At 44.3% G+C, this 18,920-nt stretch overlaps 2 protein-coding genes across 6 annotated transcripts in view; one reads left to right on the top strand and one right to left on the bottom strand.

Moving 5' to 3' along the window:
- The window catches only part of P2RX4 (purinergic receptor P2X 4), a 31,841-nt gene extending 23,327 nt beyond the window's left edge, over positions 1-8,514 (top strand). Inside the window, exons 6-12 of the mRNA XM_051972758.1 lie at positions 2,505-2,585; positions 2,991-3,132; positions 3,389-3,525; positions 5,748-5,841; positions 5,973-6,038; positions 7,129-7,224; positions 7,818-8,514. Coding sequence (XP_051828718.1) covers positions 2,505-2,585; positions 2,991-3,132; positions 3,389-3,525; positions 5,748-5,841; positions 5,973-6,038; positions 7,129-7,224; positions 7,818-7,847 — 646 coding nt within the window. The 3' untranslated portion in view covers positions 7,848-8,514. The remainder of the gene's footprint in view (positions 1-2,504; positions 2,586-2,990; positions 3,133-3,388; positions 3,526-5,747; positions 5,842-5,972; positions 6,039-7,128; positions 7,225-7,817) is intronic.
- A 5,335-nt stretch (positions 8,515-13,849) lies between these two features.
- The window catches only part of CAMKK2 (calcium/calmodulin dependent protein kinase kinase 2), a 68,751-nt gene continuing 63,680 nt past the window's right edge, over positions 13,850-18,920 (bottom strand). For 3 of the 5 annotated variants that reach the window (XM_051972752.1, XM_051972755.1, XM_051972753.1), the window contains one exon: positions 13,850-17,251. In XM_051972752.1, the coding sequence (XP_051828712.1) occupies positions 17,078-17,251 (174 nt within the window). In that variant the 3' untranslated portion in view covers positions 13,850-17,077. The remainder of the gene's footprint in view (positions 17,252-18,920) is intronic. The other 2 variants (XM_051972756.1, XM_051972757.1) reach the window with 1 other exon arrangement.

Raw genomic sequence — 18,920 nt, 5'->3', positions numbered from 1 at the left:
CTCTGTTTGATATTTAAAGATTTTCATAAACTGGCCCCTCCCTCATGTCCACTTTCCTTACCCCTAACTCCCTAAGATATATTCTTTGATCCTCTGACCCTGGCCTCCTACTTATTTTATAATAAAAGACTCTCCTTCTCTCAGCTCTGGGCATTTTCTCTGACTGTTCTTCGTGCCTGAGAGGCTTTCTCCTCTTTCCTCTGACTAGAGACCTCTCTGGCTTCCTTTAATTCCCTACTTAGAATCCTACTTTCTATGTGAAGCCTCCCCTAGCGCCACCCCCCCCCCAATTCCAGTGTCTTCTACTTTTAATTATTTTGTATCTCTCTTCTGCATCACTTGTTTTGTTTGTGTGATGTCTCCCCTATTGGACCATAAGTTCTTTGAGGGCAGGAACTGTCTTTTGCTTCTTTTTTAATCTCCAATCCTTAGCACAATGCCTGGGACACGATAGGTGTTTAATAAAATTGTATTGATTGAGATTTCCAGTATTTTCATTTCAGTTTATTTTTACCTCCTTGTGAATGTTTATGCCTCTTGTCACTTCTTAATAACTTATTTATTCCATTCAGCTCTTTTCCTTAGTCTTTCCAGTTCCATAGTCACACGTATCTATTTGTCAGCCCTGTACCAATCCCGTTTCATCAATTTGCCCACCCACCAATCCACTCCATCAAATTGCTTCCCCCTCTAATTGTTCCACTGATCTTTTCCTACTTTATCTCTTCTGCTTTTCCTTTTTGAACCTACCTATTCACATTCTACTCCTTCATCCCCTTATAGAACTGGATTCATTATCTCTCCTTCTCCCCTACCAAAATCTCCCCTCTTCTCAACCACCTCTAATCATTGAAGGCATCATCACCCTTCCGATCACTTTTGCTCATACTCATCTCTTTATGTGCACCCAACCCATACATCAACTCTATTATCACATTTTGTCATTTCTACCTTAACAATGTCTCTTATAAATGTCCCAGTCTCTCTAGAGAGTCACAAGGCTACCAAGGCCACAAGCATTTGTTAAGCACGTGTTGAGCTGAGCACCGTGTTAAGCACTGGGGCAAGGACTCTACCTCATCTGATTTTGTGTCACTCAAAGTTCCTATCCTGGTACTTTGTATACAGCAAGTACCAAGTAAATGTTGATAATAATTTCATATTGCTTAGATTAGGACTATTTATCAAGCAAAATCTATAGTCTTGACTCCCCTTATAGAAATGTATCAGAAACTAGGCTATTTGGAAACTGAGGCAATGCCCCTCACTGGCTTAATGAACTATAATGTATGTTTCTGATGGAATACTATTGGGCTGTAAGAAGTAGTAAAGAAGATGGTTTCAGAAAAATCTGGGAAGATTTATATGAGCTGATGCAAAGTGAAATAAGCAGAACCAGGAGAACATTGCACATAGTAGCTACAATATTATAATAATAATCAACTATAAAAGACTTAGCTACTCTGATTGATGCAAAGATTCAAGACAATTGCAAAGAACTTATGATAAAAAAAAATAGCTAACCATTACCAGAGAGAGAACCGATAAACTCTGTCTGAGTGTAGATTGAAGCACAATGATTTTCATCCTCTTTGTTTTAATTGGTTTTTTTCCCTCACAGCATAGCCAATGTGGAACTATGTTTTGCATGACTTCCTATATATAATGGTATATTAATTGCCTTTGCAGTAGGTGAAGGAGGGAGTAAAGTAAAAGAAGGCACAGAATTTAGAACTGAAAATTAAAAGTTTAATTTTTTTAAAGGAAGATGCAGGGCCCTCTCAGAATTGCGAGAGGCTTGGTGAACAGAAAGCAGCCAGGAAGTGAAGGGGAACTCCTTGATGGTCACAATGCCAGGAGAGGCATGCCCACAATGTGCCCATCAGGGAAGGGTATCAGCATGCAGGCAGACTTAACTTTGGTTGGACTTGTAAAACCAGACCTGTCACAATGGCCACTAAACTGTCTGGGGATGTATACATAAACTCAATCCCAAGGGCTCACTGTAAATGTTGTCATAAATGCACAGTGAATGACCCACCTCCTCAGCCAGTACTCTAGCTTGTTTGTTTCCTCTCTCTCCTGGGAAAAGCTAGGAACATACTCTGTTATAGAATTCACAAGCATAACTTCATGATTGAAGTGGTTTGCTATTTCCTTCTCCAGCTCATAATACAGATGGGGAAACTGAGGCAAACAGGGTTTAGTGACTCTCTGAGGTCACACGACTAAGAAATGTCTGAGGCCAGATTTGAACTCATGAAGATGAGTGCTCTGATTCCAAGCCAGGTGCTCTATCCACTATGGTGCCACCTAGCCACCCCATGCTCACAAGCTAGGAAACTTCTCAAAGTGATTGAGAACCCTTCTTGTCCCCAACATTTCGCATCCTTCTTTGTGTAGTTGGAGGCAGCGGGTCTGGTTCTGTCTGAGAGAAGGAAAGGAGAGACAGATAGAATAACCCAAAGCGGTTTACATTTGTCTGTGTGTGTGTGTGATTTCAGACCTGCCTTTCTGAAGGCTGCAGAGAATTTCACCCTCTTGATTAAGAACCACATCTGGTATCCCAAGTTTAATTTCACCAAGTAAGTATTGGGGCCTTTACTCCTGAGGGCGGAGTCCTTGGCTCGTAAGCCTCTGCCAGCCATGGGCATTGGTCCTCCCAAGCTGGAAAAATCTAGGGGTAGACCCTGTCCATCATTAGCTAGGCTAGTCCTTAAGAGGATGTTTATCGCCAGGGTTGGCCAGCAGGGATTGGGGGGGGGGGGAAGAGGGGGAGGAGAAGAGGAGACAGAGGTGTCCCAGAACTATCTCCTAAGAAGCCAAATAGCCTATTGGCACTGATGGAAGAGGTGGAGTCCTGAATTCTCTAAGGAAGTCCTCAGGAAGGGCATGAAGCTTGACTAGAGTCCTGGAGGAATGCTGTTGGTAACCAGTTCTCCCTCTACCTTCCTTACCTCATATTCCCTTTTGCTCCCTTCCTGCTATAGGAGGAATATCCTTCCCAACACTAATGCGACCTACCTCAAGTCCTGTATCTATGACGCCAAGACAAATCCATACTGCCCCATATTCCGTCTTGGCCAAATAGTGGAGAGCGCAGGGCAGAACTTCCAGCAGATGGCCATGGAGGTAAGTGCTGGCTTTTATTCATTCTGTCCCAGCTTTTTCCTAAAAGAGCATTTCTAGCATGGCTCCACAAGAGAACCTTCTTGGGACTGATAGCCACCCTCTAGGTCGTCATCTGCAGCTGATGGGAGTTCTTTTTAACTCTTTAGTGGCTTTAAAAACATATTTATTGATTTTTTTTACATGATCAAATGGTCTCAGTATATTAGCTAAGCTCCAAGATGAGCAAATGACCTCCTTCTTGCTTTGAAACATGCAGGGAGGTATCATGGGCATTCAGATCAACTGGAACTGCAACCTGGACCTGGCCGCCTCCCACTGCTTGCCAAAGTATTCCTTTCTCCGCCTTGATAATCAAGACTCTTCCCACACTGTCGCTCCTGGCTATAACTTCAGGTGGGAGGGGTCATAGGATTCATTTTTTATTTGCCTAGATGTTGGGGTGGGAGTTGGGAGAGGACAAACATTATTGATCAGCTGGGATTAAGAAATAATGTCCATTTCTAATGTCTGTGCCCTTTGAGAACTAGGCCAGAGAACCCCGGGCAAGGCTGACTTCTTGTAACTAGTTTTTGAAAACCGCTGCAGATAAATCCAAGTTGAATTGGGCACATGCATTTGGAGGGTTTGTGAAGTAAGTAAATTGGAGGTTTGAATCTCAACTGAGGACCAGTCACATTGGACAAGTCACTTCATCCATGTGAGCTCCTTTCTGCCTTAGTAAAATGAAGGATGGATTGAAGGTTCACCCCATTTTCTGGGTTCCGGATCCCTTGGGCAGACAATTGGGAGAAGCCTGTGAATCCTGCTCAGAAACACGACTTTAAATGCATAAGTAAAATAGAATTATTGAGAAAATCTATTGTGAAATGCAATTATCAATGTTTTATGAAAGCTCATTAGTAGACCCTAGCTTAAGAACCCCTGGCTTGGTGTCCCACCAGAGGACAGCACACAGATGTTAACTCTAGGAGGGCCTAGGGGTTACCTCACACTCATGTAAGATTTTTGGTGAAGCAGTAATAGAGCGAGGTATTCTTGTCTTCCTCTCCCTTTCTGAAACAGCACGACGTGGGGCAGTGTAAGTTTGTTTTATTTGGTTCTTCTGTGCAGCCCTCCATCAGCTCCCCTTTTTTGCCTGCAAACTGTATCAGAGGCCCAGTGGAAAATGTCTCTTGGGTTCCTCAGCAGTATTCTGTGCTGCGTGGTCTCCCTCTTGTGGTGAATCGGCAGCTTAGACGCAGAACCCCAACAAAGCATCCAGAGGAAAAAATCCTCTTTTACAATAATAGCCAGACAGTAATTTTTTTTTTAGATGCAGAGGTGATACCACGTCCTTGAGCATGAATGAATTTGTACTTGTCCCAGCAGAGGGGCTGGCTTTGCTGCAGCTGAATACTCCTCCTCCCGATTTTCTGTGCAGTGGGGCAGTGCCCACCAGCTCAGTCCGTGGCCACACAAGAAGGAACTTCCTGAGGGCAAGGCACCAAGCTAAGCATAGAACAGAGTGGAGAGAACTATGGCCTCAGGAGCACTGTCATTTTCCAACCAGCCACAGGCAGTCATTGCCCACGAGCTAAATGGAGGCAGATTGAATATTTCATAGTCAAGTCACCTAATGCTTCTGACATATCCCCATAAGCCTTCAGTGGAATGGCTTTGCCTTTTTCCCTCCTTTTTTCCCCTAAAAATAAAGTCCACAAGATGGAATTGGCTTCTAGAATAGGTCATTCTCTATGAGCATGGAGAGGTGTAACTGCTTTCTGCAGCTGACTGAATTAAAACTGTATTAAAACATGTTTAAAGGAAGTAGCAACTAGATAGTGATATAAAGATAATTATCTAGTTGCTATTTCCTTTAAAAATGTTTTAATTTTTTAAAGTGGTCAGGTGATTTTAATATATTAGAAATAACACTCAATGGCAATTGAATAGTATAGTCAGACTCGAAACAGAGCCATGTGCACAGTCAGTACTTAATAAATTGAATTGGTTTGAATTGGTACCAACTATGATGAGGACAGAAAAAGGAACTTTCTGATGCCCAAATATTGAACATCCCTCCCTTGTGAGGAAGGCTTTGTCTTGGTCTTTTAGGTAGATTATAGAGAAAGTGGGCGAGTAGGGAGTGCAATGGGATAGAATGCTGGGCCTGGAGTCAGGAAAAATGAGTTCTTCTGAGGTCAACTCTGACCTCAGACACTTCTTAACCATGTGACTTTGGGCAAGTCCCTTAACTCCAATTGCCTCAGTTTCCTCAACTGTATAATAAGCTTGAGAAAGAAATGGCAAACCACTCCAGTATTTTTGCCAAGAAAACCTCAAGTGGGGTCACAAAGAGTCAGAAATGACTGAACAAGGAAAAAAAACACTTTTAATTACCAGAACTCTCTTTATTCATTCATCAAGTCCCTATCATACACTTAGTACATGTAAGGCACTGGTTCTGCTGCGTGATGTTATAACTCTTTAAAACTGATTAAACAGCACCCACTGCTGCTTATTAACCTACTAATTGATGTGAACAAATTAGAGAGCCCCAGAGTTAGTGAAGAGCCTGGAGTCACTTCTTGTAGCATCTATAGGGCTATACTGAAACATCTACCTTTCCTCCCCAGGTTTGCCAAATACTATAAGGATCCCAATGGCACAGAAGCCCGGACCCTCATCAAGGCCTATGGCATTCGCTTTGACATCATTGTCTTTGGAAAGGTAGAGTCCAAACCGCTCTCCCGTCTCAGCTGGTTTTAAGCCATAGACCTTCTGAGAAACCAGAGGAAACACTTCTCCTCCCCTTTTCCCTTCTCCTCTTGACCCAATCTCAAACATTTCTTATTTGTCAGGCTGGAAAATTTGATATCATCCCTACCATGATAAACATTGGCTCTGGATTGGCACTGCTTGGAGTGGTAAGAAGCCTGTATTTCTTCTGTGCTAACCAAATGGTGGGAGGGTATCCCAGAGAGGCAGATCACACTGTACTCACTGAGTCCCTTTGGCAAGAAGGGACTAATGGGGAGCTCTTTATTTAATTTTCTCCTAAGTTTATTTCTCCTCCTTCCTGGAGAAGCTTGGCAGAATTAATACCAAGACTCCTCCCCAGAGCTGCTGTCCTCAGGTTGGGAGCCATCCTGAAGCAGCATGAGCTTCCTGGGAAAGGAGGGGTTCCTTAACCCTGTGGGTCACCAAGCAGAAGGCAGATGACCATTTGGTAGGGATGTTATGGGCAGAAGTGTTATTTAAGTGTGGATTAGACCCGCTGGCCTCTGAGATTTGTTTCTGTATTAGATTTTTTAACTAATTCTCTGATCTGTTCTTCTGATATGAGAATCTAAGGCCCATAAGCAGCTGGGGGATCCATTATAGTTGGGTGGCCCTGGAGTCTGGAAGATCTAAATGTGACTTCCACCCTGCACACTCAATCGTTTCAATGCTGTCCAGCTCCTCACAACTTTGGGGTTTTCTTGGCAATGACTGGAGTAGTTTACCATTTCCTTCTTCAGCTCATTTTGACAGATGAGACAACTAAGGCAAACAGGGTTAAGTTACTTGCCCAGGGTCATATGTGAGGCAGGATTTGAACTAATCTCTTCCTGACTCCAGACCTGGCACTCTGTTTACTATGGCACCACCTGGCTGTGTAACCGAAAGCAAAATCATCTCCCTTCTCTCAACCTATTTCCTCGTCTACAAAATGGGAAAGATCAGAGAAGGAATGGCAATCCACTCCAACAGCTTTGCCCAAAAAAAAAAAAAACCCAAATAAGGTCACAAAGAGTTGGACATGACTGAAAAATGATGAAACAGTGACAAAACAGGAATGATAACCATGCTTCCCAAGTCTATGATCCACTGAGATTGTATACCCATTGTCCTCCGAACCTTAAAGTACTATCTGCCAGCTGTTATTAAAAGGAAAGAAGGGAGTGAATAATCTGAGTAGCATTAAACGAGAGGGGCTGAATCACTCTGATCTTCCATTGTCTTTCATTCCTTCAGGCCACAGTTCTGTGTGACATCATCGTCCTCTATTTCATGAAAAAGAGGTTTTATTACCGAGAGAAGAAATACAAATATGTAGAAGACTACGAGCAGGTAATCAGTCCCTTCTAAACTTCACAGGAAAAATGAACTGAGGTAGATTCTTACTTTCACCTCCAGGCTCTTAGGAGAAGAGAGAAGAATAGTATGGTTCCTATGGCCATCATGGTGAAGGCTCCCAAAGTGATGAATGAATTACATGAAGGAAGCAGCATTTATTAAGCACTTACTAAGTACAAACACTGAGCTAAGTGTTAGGGATGCAAATGCAAAGACAGGCTCCACCTTCAAAGAGCTTATGTTCTTGAATGGGAAACAGCAATGGCCAAGGAGAGACGTTTTGACCCTGGCAGTTTCAGGGATGATGACTGGAACCTAGATTGGCGTGTTCCATTCAGGAACAGTGGCAGATTTGATTATGGTTCCAGAATTAGCAAGGAATAAGAGAAGGTGCACAGGCAGTTGTGGAAGTTATCAAGGTGATGATGGGAGAATTAGGAGTAAAGTGAAATGCAGCTGGGGTTAATAAGATCAGAGTAATCTGTTCAAAATGAGAGCCACACACAGACAAAAAGTGTACTAACAGAGCAGCGCATTCATCCATAACCAGCCTGTGTTGAAAGGGAGTCACTTATGCTTCTTTGCAGAGACTCACTGGAGAGTCTAGAACTGAATAAGGAAGTTAGCCCTATGGTGTCCAGGACCAGATTCAGCCCTCTCCCTACACTGCCAAGGAGTGCTCGTCTCTGCAGGATGACAAAGGAGGGAAAAATCAGCTGCCCTTGGAGAAAGCCGGTCCTCCTCTCACAATCACAATTCACTGCCTGCTCCTGGGTCTTCAGGATTGCTGTCCTAAGGGTCACATGCTGGACATCTGTTTGCCCATAAATGGGTTGTAATTTGGTCCTGTTTTGCTGCTCAAGTTTGGCATTCTTTTCTGTTATTATAACAGAAAATATCCTGAAGGCCGTTGGTCCTATCCATGCTCAGTATCATCAGTGTATCTTGTGGGACATTGGATAATCCTTTTCTATTGTAATTTTGATTCTTTCTTCCAAAACTTCGAGCTACCTTAGCCTTCGACAAAGGTCCCATTCTCCCAGCTTCTGACAACCACATCTCTGAATCTAAACACACAAGTTCAAGTACTTTTGAGGAAAGATCAGCCGGGAATACAGTACTGAAGATTACAGGGTCCCTTGAGCTGTTCACAACTTACTTATTTCCTATGAGCCAGAGAAATTGTCCACATTATTTTGATGTATATTTAGGAGTATTTCTCCTTGTTCTGATTCCTTTGTAACTAAAGACCTAAAAAAATAAAATATATTTTATGAGTTGAAATATTGTATGACTATATGACTAGAATGGATCTTAGTTGAAATGAATTTAATATAATTGTTTGGCAGATATGGAAACTGAGGACCACAAAAAAAAAAAAAAAAGGAATGACTGCCTTGAGTCAGGTAGTAATTAGCAGAGCAAGAAGTGAAACCCAGATCTCCAATTTCAGATCTAGTGGTCTTTCCACCACCATGAGCTACCTTTATAGTATAGTCTATAGTATTGTACATTTTCCCTCATTAGGTTCAATAATCTGTTCCATGAAGATAATTTTTAGATGTATTTATCCAGTTCTAGTTTCTCTCCTGAGTACCAGACACACCGCCTTTTGGATAGACCAAATTAGGAGTTTTTTAGGCATTTCAAAATCAACACAGTTTGGTATCTTCTTCCTCCCCATCTCCTACACAAATTCAACTCTGTTCCTAACCAGGAAGAGATGTGTCAAGGACACTTTTAGCATTATCTATCTACATTGCCCAAGGCCCACTCTCAGTGCCATACTCAACTTCTGACTCAAATCTAGCCCACATATCCAATGCATTGTCAAGGGAGCATTCCAGCATGGAAACAGTGGAGAGATGGATGAAGGAAGAAGCATTCATTAAGACATTCTATGCCAGTGCTAGGGGTAAAAGTGCAAGCAAACAAAAGTCCCCAACTTCAAGGAGCTCATATTCTAATGAGGGAAGACAAGACATAACGGGAGCCTGAAAGGTGAGGATGTCAGCCTGGTTTGGAGTCATCCAATAATTGATACAATATCACACAAGATAAGATGAAAACGCACTTTTCAGAGGGGGCAGAGGGAATACAGTGTCAGGTGGGAAGGAGTTGAGGATGCCCAAAGATCCAGGGATATGTTGTGTTAGAAACAGGAGATCTGGTCATTTTTTCCCTTTTGATCTGATCTTTTTTTGCACAGCATGACAAATATGGAAATATGTTTAGAAGAATTGCACATGTTTAACGTATATTAGATTGCTTGCTGTCCAGGGGAGGAAGGAGAGTAGGAGAGAGGGATAAAAATTTGGAACACAAGGTTTTGCAAGGGTGGATGTTGCAAACTATCTTTGCATGTATTTTGAAAAATAAAAAGATAATATATTTTTTAAAAGAAACAAGAGATTTGGAGCTGGAAAGTTCCTTGGAGGACTTTGAGTTGAGCCTCACCATTTTACCAATGTAGTGACTGAAGTTCAGAGAAGGTAAAAAATGTATCTAAGATTACATAATAAGTATCTGAGGTAGAGTTTGAATTCAGGTCTCCCTGACCCCAAGTCTACAGCTCTATCCACTACACCAAGATCTGTGATTTTGTCTTTTGATTTTTATATTCAGGTTTGGGGTGAAGTACAGGTGAAAATGTTACCCCAGCCACCCAAAGAAGAACTGTTTGCTAACTTGCTAGTGCCCAGAACTAACCAATGCAGTCCTCCTTTGAAAATTTTCCAACTTCCTGACCAGAGGTTCTTAATCAGACTGAATGAACTTTTTTTTTTAATAATTTTGAGAGTCACTTCAATGTAATTCATTTCTTTATAATCCCATACATTTTATGCGTTTAAAAATATAATACTGCTTTAACTATTCTCAGCAATACAGTGATCCAAGACAATTCTGAAGGACTCTTGATGAGAAATACTATCCATCCCCAGAAAAGAACTGATGGTGTCCGAATACAGTTGAAGCATACTATTTTACTTTCTTATTTTTCTTAAGGGTATTTTTTGTCTGTTTTGGAAATGTTTTGCATGATTACACATGTATAACCTATACTGAATTACTTACATTCTCAGTGAGGGGAAGGAGGACAGGAGAAAATCTGAAACTCAAAATTTTAAAAATGAATGTTAAAATTGTTTTTACTTATATATTTATATAACATAAATATACATATTTATATATAATATATTTTATATATTCACATACTATATGTTTATATTATATATCATATATTTATATAATATAAATACATATATTTTATATATCTATATAAGTATGTTTATATTATATTTATATATTTATGTAAGTATATATGTTTATATTCTATATCATATAACATATATGATATATAATATAAATAACATTTTTTAAAAATGAATAAAATCAAAATTATTCTGAAAGGGGGTCAATGTGCTTCTCTGAATCCCCAAGGAGTCCCAGAGATAAAGAAGATGAAGGACAGTCCTGCTCTAGATTCAATTGAAAATATTTTAATATTACTTCCAATTTCCCCTGGATGGCTCTTGTATGTGTGTGGTTATTTGTAGTTGTAATATCCAGTTTTGATTCGTTTAGAGAAGGGACTGTTTTTGTCTTTTATGCTCCCAGCTCTTTGCATAATCCTGACACATAGTAAGTACTTAGCAAATGCTTGCAGACTGACTATACGCTCCAGCTTTTTAATCATTTTATTCTAATATGATATAGGGGAAAAAAAGCCTCCTCCTAAGAGCTCAAATCTTGCCTTGTAACATACTATTCATTTGACCTTGGCCAAGGCTCTCTCTGGATTCTTTCTGCATCTGTACAAATGACAGTGGCTTTGAAGTTTCCCTTCAGCTTCAAATCTGTGATGTTACGAAAGTATGGCCCCAGTGGTCCAGGGGGGGCAGGGAGGAGCCTTTCTCACGCCGACGCAGAATAGCCTGTCCCTCCCACAGACAGTCCCATCTTGAGCTGTTGGAAAATGTCTTCCATGGAATCACACCTCCATCTGTTGGGCTGCTCCAATATTGCCTCTAAAGATTTCTGAGGGCCTGCAACCTGATCTTCAAAACTACTGGTATAAAATGTGAGTGGAAGATGTTTTCACACAGTACTCAGCACCAGGTCATGCTTTCCCTCCAGATCAAGGGCAGCTTCTTCCAGGCTTTGGATCTCATCCTGTAACCAATAGATGTTCCTCTTGGATCTCAAAGGTCAACGGATTCCCTCCTTCGGGACTCTAACTTTTCCCGACAATCTCATCAATTCCAACAGATTCAGTTATCATCGTCCTAATAGCTAATATTTATAGAGGATTATTTTTTAAGTTTGCAAAGAATTTTACAATTATCTCTTTTGGTCCTCAAAGCAATATTGGGAGTAAGTGCTATCATTATTCCCATTTTGCAGATGTCATTCAATACTTCAATCTCAAAGACATCAGGAGGGTGATGGATTTGAGTGGCCCAAAGCTTTGCCAAATTACCTGCTTCACTCTTTCCTTCAGGCTTCAGAGTCCAGGGCCAAAACATAGGTCATGTCAGCCAGTGATGGCAGATAGCAGTTAGGTGACCTGACCAGGACCACACTGCTTATTAAGTGTCTGAAGTAAGATCTGAATTCAGGTCTTACTGATTTCAGGTACAAAGCTCTATTTGCTATGTCACTTAGCTAACCCTTAAATTTTATTTAAATTAAAATTTTGTCTTAAAGATAATTTTTTAAATTATTTTATGCAGAAGATTCCAGTTTTCATCCTTCTTTAAAATTTCAGTCCTCAAATCAACTACTACCTCCATGACTTTTCTCCTTGTTATCAGCTTCATTCAGGCCCTCATGGCTTCCTACCTAGATCCCTGGAATAGCTGCTGGTGGGGCTGTCTCCCTCAGGCCTGTCCCCGTTTCCAGTTCATTCGCCACTTAGCTGCCAAAGTGATCTAAAGCCTGACTGTGTGGTTCCCTATTGCTCTAAGATGTCAGATCCTCTGGCTGGTTTTTAATTGCTCACATGAGCTGGCCCTTTCTCACCTTTCCAGTCTTACATACCTTACTCCTTGCTATGTTCTTCCATCCAGTGATACTGGCCTCCTGGCTGCTGCCCGTACAACCATCTCCAGGCATTTTCTCTGACTGTCCCCCATGCCTAGAATGCTCTCGCTCCTCATCCCTACCTCCTGGTTTCCCTGGCTTCCTTCAAGTCCCAGATAATATCTTCCCTCCTTACAAGAAACCTGTGCTGATGCCTCTAATTTCTAGTGGCTTCCCACAATCCCCAATATATCCTGTATATTTGCCATATTGGTCTGCTTTTGATGGCTAGCATTTATATAGCACTTCCAGGTTTCCAGAGCACTTTATATGTGTAACTTATTTCATCCTCACAACAACCCTGGACAGCAGGTGCTACTACTATAACCATTTTACAGATGAGGGAACTGAGTCAGGTCAGATTTGAATTTTAGCTCTGAGTCTGGGTTCATAAGAGGCATTAAATATTTGTCTTGACATGCTAGATATTTTTACCTGAAAATTCTATGTTATTGTCGTTGTTCAGTCATTTCGGTTATATCCTATTCTTTATGACCCTATTTTGGGTTTTCTTGGCAAAGATACTGCAGTAGTTTGTCATTTCCTTCTCTAGGTCATTTTACAGATGAGTAAACTCAAGCAAACAGAGTTAAACCACTTACCCAGGATCACACAGCTAGTAAGTGTCTGAAGCCAGATTTGAACTCGGGAAAATGAGTCTTCCAGACACCAGGCCTGATGCTCCATCCACTAAGTTATCTCTGGATTTCTTAAATTCATTTTCAAACGGAGTTCATCTTTTCCCCAGAACCCATTTCTCTTCCTAACACCCCTATTTTTTTTGAGAGTATTACTCATACTCCTTCCAGTCACTTTGGTTCACTATCATTCTCGACTCATCCCATTGATAAATACACAATATTTCACTTCCATTTTCAGATGCCAAATCTCATCAAATTCTATCTCCACAGCTCTTGTTAGTGAACAAACTCCCTAGTTCCTCTCTCCTCACATGTTAATTACTTCAGTCTAATTGCCTTCCTGCTCTTCTTTCTGATCCATCCTTACAAAATTATCATATAGATATTTCTGAGGAATAGCTCCACCCATATCATACCTGTACTCAAGAAGCTTCAGTGGCTCCCATTGGGTTCTGAGATCAAATACCAACTCTTCTGTTTGGCATTTAAGCCCCTGACATTCTAGCTCCAATCCATCTTTCCAGACTGATCTCCCCCCTCGGCCCCCCCCCCCCCCCCCCGGTAAATACTTGTTAAATCGAAAGGGGAATGGCTGTAAATTTGTATATTCTTGCATTGGAATCTAAGCTTCATGAAGGCAGAAGCTGTTTTTGCTTTCCTGGTATCCCCCAAATTTAACAGCACCTAGCTTAATAACTAACACACATTGTATCCGATTATACGAAGGTTTTAGAGATGCATGGGAAGATTTATATGAACTAATGCCAAGGGAAGTGAGTAGAAACCAAGGGAACAAATCAGACGGTAACTACAATTACATAAACAAAACCTGAAAACAGTGGGGAGGGGGGATTGGATTCTGAGGAGAGGGTGTAATAATCACAGCAAAGCACAAGACCATTTTGCTATCTGTTTATTCAAGTTTACAGAGAAGCTTCAACATCTGTGGAAAAACACCAAAGTTTCGTTTTCTCTTAAGTTCATGTAATTTAAGTGATAAATACACAGTATTTAACTTTATACACCTGATAAAAGGAAAATGCATAGTAAAAAGGACTAGGAATGAACACAAGCATCGGGCATTAAATAGACCACAGAATTAAAAAGGCAGTGGCAATCTCTCAAAACCTGTCACAACCAGTGGAAACCATAGAGAAGATGGAACCAGAGTCAACCTTTTTCTTTTCCATGGCATTTCGGGAGACCTGTGAAGATCACAGCTTTCTAACATTTAAAGGAAATCTAGCCACTGCTGCCAAAAAAAATAGAGAGGGGTAATCCTAACCTAGGGAGGGGAGAGTTATACCTTGTATGCTAATATTGGGGATCTGCATGGCCCACACATTGCCATTCCAAGGGAAAATGAAGCGAGTAAGAGAAAAGAGGCACATGAGACGGCCAGAGAGTCTAGTTTCTTATGCTCACCTGGAAGTTCCTTCTCCCCCGCCTCCAAACTCCCAACCCCATCTCCCCCATTCACACATAAACAAGCTAGCTCCACCAAACTCGGACCTCAAAGACAGAAAGTTGGCAAATGATGAAAATAGGTTCTGGGGTCACCAATTTAGGAGCCTTGCATTCTCCCCCCAAAAAAATTTTACACATGAGGGAACTGAGGTCCAGAGAGGTGATGGTCCAAGATTATTTCATAGACCATACAGGACAAAATATGAACCTTGGTCCCTCTTTATCTGCCTTTGGGGGGGGGGGGAGAGCAGAGGGGAAGAGGAGGCTTCCATGCTTTCATGCTTGCATTAACATTATTGGACTTTTGAAAAAAAATCCCAAGGTGCTTAATGATCACTCTATCTTTCTTAATAACTGTGCTTAATTTTTTTAAGGACATGAATTCCAAAGAGTTTGTGCCAAAGGAAGGTTGTAAGCCTTGAGTGCCCCCTGCCTATGGTGTCCATGAAAACCAATTGGGGTGGGACTGACGTGGCCAGAGCGATGACTCTGAAGTCACAGCCTCTTTGCCAGTTTACCATCTGTGTGATCTCCGGCCAGTCTCTAACCTCAGTTTCCTCCCCTGTAAAGTAAGGAGGAGGGAGTTGGACTGGACGACCTCGCAGATCCCCTTTTGCTTGAAATCCCTGATCTTTGGCTGACCCGCAGCACAGACATCAGAAACCGCAGCGAGACCCAAACCCCTAAAACTGAAAATCCATGGCACTGCCCGATGCAGTTGTGCAAACACGAGGGAGAGTCGCTACAATGGCTAAGTGCCGCTTGACCACCTCACACGAGCCGGGACGAAGGCGAAGGTTCACACTCACCACTTCCAAAAGGTGCTACCCATTTACCAACAACAGGGGGTGGATCTATAGATTTGTGCAGGGACTTGTCATCAATTTTTAAATGTGCTGGAGGAGGAAATATTCTGTGGTCGAGGACCATCAGGACAAAGAATTAATGATCGGATGTCAGAATGGCACAGAATGACTCAGCCCTTGGCTTTCCTGACATCCAGAAAGTCTGTCGAAGCTCTACTCGAAGGAAAAGGGATGGAGCCCAGACCTCTTGGGGAGGGCCAGGAGAGGAGCAGGGCACCAGGCCCGGCCTGTCTCTGTGGCTATTGAGCTGTTCAGACTAGAGTGAAAAATAGCCCCAAGAAAGCGGGCTCGGGCACCTGAACAATTCCACCCAATCCAACTCTCAAAATGTATAAGAAAGGTGTGCTTTGAAGCCAAGAAACAAAGGTGGAACCTTACTAACTCCCCTTCCATGGGGGCTTCAGACGGGCCCACCAGTGTCCCTGGCAGGAAGCAGATTCCAAGTTAAAAAAGAATGCATAGTCATGCTTTTGGTGGGAAGAAAAAAAGGAAATGATCTCGATTTCCCACCACCAGGAAGAACATCTCATCGGGACAGCTGAGACCTGTCTCACCCGTCACCTGGGGACTGTTCCAGGTGTGTACAATCTCCGCCAGGAACAGACCAGAAGTGGAGGTTTCCCAGCAGGCTTCACACCGCGGCTGGAAGGAAATTCCCTCTCAGCCCCCGGAAGTGAACTGTGACAACTCACCAGCTATACAGCCAGCTAGTGTAGGAGGTGGAAACAAGCCATGAGAGGCTTTCCAAGTGTGCAAGCGAAGGTACTGGAGATCGAGCGGCCCGCCCAGCACTTCTAAAAGCCCCCGATCCCCTGTGGGAAGCTCTAAAGAGAGCCCTGGAAAACCACTAAGCTGATGTCTAGATCGTTTCTGAACTCTAAATTCTAACCTAGTCAAATAATTAAAAACCGTAAGCCATGTAATGTACATGGAAGCGGAGGATTTCACCCTGAATTTGAAAGTTAACAGTAATAAACCTACTAGCTCACGAATGGATTTCAGAAATGCACTCTCCCCACAGTCCTTTGAAAGCTGATGAAAAGCAATGGATTGCGCGCCCACCTCCCCCTCTGGGGATCACACCCCACCCCCACCCCTGCTGCTGCCGTTCCCCCTCCCCCAAGCAAGCCACAGTCGTTGAACTTGGAGCCCTTTCATGAATTTGTTGTTCCTAAGGTATTATGTCCAAAAGTTGTAGGGGTTCCTCCCCAAAATGAGGGATAGCCTTCACCGGGGAGAGAGGAAGGCGAAGGCAAACCAAAGTCCTGGGGATGGATGAGTCTCCCGAGCAGTTCGGACTCTGTCCAAAGCCCGGAGGCCGGAGCCCTTTTGGGAGGTGGGCGAGTTGAGGACGAGAGATGGCAAGGTTTCCCGGGTGGGGTCCCTGGGGCCCACCGCCTCTGGTGTTTCCCCCGCCAGCGTGGCGAAAGCCTCGCCCTTGACGCCCACTGCGGCCCCGCCAACTTGCCACAACTTGCCACATCGGGCATCGAAGCGGTTTCCTCCGGAGTCTCCCCACCTACACCCCCCCCCACACGGCGTCAGACTGGGGAGCCTGCGGCTCCTCTCTCTGGGCCCGCCGGCCAGTGTCCCAGTCCCGGAGTAGATGTCATGCCCCCCCGCCCCCCACCCCTTAAAACGACAACGGAAAAGAAACAACCCGAGATGAAGGGCAACGCTTTACACAAGTGGTCAGTTTCGGGAGGGCATGCGGCTATGGAGACAGCGGGAGTTGGCGGCCCGGGCCCCGCGGGGATGAGCAGGCCGCTCCGTGGACGGGCCCGGCGGACCTTATTCGGTCTCCATCGCTGCTTCTCCGGGCGGAGGCAGCGGCCGGTGCCCGGCGTCCGGCAGGCGGGGTGCGGCCCGCGCTTCCACTAGGGCGGCGGTTCTCACCAGATCACCTCCTCCTCCCCGACATGGGGCAGGTCGCTGCACCGGAGGATGTCTTCGCTGCCTTGTTTCCTGCTCGAAACACAGAGAACCAAGAGTCAGTTCGGCTCCCTCCTTCCGGCGGCAGCGGCGACCCCCTGCGGACCACAGGGGCAGCGCACTGCAGACTGGCTCCCCAAGCCCTCAAGCGGGCTTCTCTTCCGAGGCCCGGCAGAGGGCAAAGGGCAAAGGGCAGGCTTGTGGGTGGGACCGACCGGAAAGGATTCCCCATAGATGCTCGGCGTGAGAACAAAGAAGCCACGTGGGGAGGTAGGCGTGAGGGAGCCGGACTGGGCCCAGGGCCCTGAGTTCCCTTCTAGTCTCAGCTACTCGGCAGCGGTCTGAACCTGAGCAAGTTACAAGCTTTGTCACCTCGCCAACAACTGGCACAACTGAAACGTCTAAAACTCCCTAACAGAGAATCCTCCCCACTCCCTTCCCTCCTGCCGTCCCTCGCAAAGCCCACGGCTCACAAGCCGGGAGTCACGTGGAGCTCCTCACTCTCCCTCCCTCCCCACAGCCAATCAGATGCCGTCCATCCTGCTCTGCCCCTCCTGGGACACGTCTAAAACTCCCTAACAGAGAATCCCCCCCCCCCTTCCCTTCCCTACAGCCGTCCCTCGCAAAGCCCACGGCTCACAAGCCGGGAGTCACGTGGAGCTTCTCACTCTCCCTCCCTCCCCACAGCCAACCAGATGCCGTCCATCCTGCTCTGCCCCTCCCGGGACACGTCTAAAACTCCCTAACAGAGAATCCTCCCCCTTCCTTTCCTACTGCCGTCCCTCGCAAAGCCCACGGCTCACAAGCCGGGAGTCACGTGGAGCTCCTCACTCTCCCTCCCTCCCCACAGCCAACCAGATGCCGTCCACCCTGCTCTGCCCCGCCCCGCAGCCCTCCGTCACCTCACACCGTCTTCACTCCGCCACTAGCGGGTATTCCTACAGCACACGTCCGACCTGATCGCCCACCTGTCCTCCGGAAACTTCGGGGGCTCCCCAGGGCTTTCGGGAGCAAATACAAACTCCTCCGAGGCTGTCAAAGCCTTTCCTAACTTGGCCCTTCACTGCCTTTCCAGTCTTTTTATACCTTACTCCCCAAAACATGTTCTCGGATGCAGTGACACTGACTCCTGACTACTCCATGGACAAAACACTCCACGGCTTGGCTCTGTTCTCCCTGGCTGTCCTCCGTATCTGGAACGGTCTCCCTCCTTCACTCCAACCACTGATCTTCCCGGCTTCCACCACAGGAAGCCTTCCCCAACTGCTCTAGACCCTAGTGCTTTCCCTCTGTTAATTAGTTCTATTTATCTTTGTATATACATGTTTGCTGGCATTCTCCCCCTAAGATTATAAGCCCCTTGAAGACAGGTGGTGCCTTCTGTCTCTTTTGTATCCCCACAGTTTAGCACACACAGTTCTGGACAGGAACTGAATAAATGTTTATTGATCGAATAATCTGCTGCACAAGAAAAATAGGGAAAAAACTGAGAAGGAAAACAAAAGTGCAAGCAAACAACATCAGAAAGAGTGGAAGTGCTATGGTGTGAACCACACTCAGTTCCCGCGGTTCTCTCTCTGGGTGTAGAGGGCTCTCTTCGTCACTGAATAAATGGAACTGGTTTGAATCAATTCATTGTTGAAGAGAGCCACAACTATCAGAATTTTGATGAAATTATTTGAAATGACTGTGATCGCGAATC

This window comes from Antechinus flavipes, chromosome 1 (assembly GCF_016432865.1).
Source record: "Antechinus flavipes isolate AdamAnt ecotype Samford, QLD, Australia chromosome 1, AdamAnt_v2, whole genome shotgun sequence".
In the NCBI taxonomy this organism is placed as follows: domain Eukaryota; kingdom Metazoa; phylum Chordata; class Mammalia; order Dasyuromorphia; family Dasyuridae; genus Antechinus; species Antechinus flavipes.
Note: the sequence above shows the minus strand (reverse complement) of the source record. Positions and strands in the feature narration are given on the sequence as shown.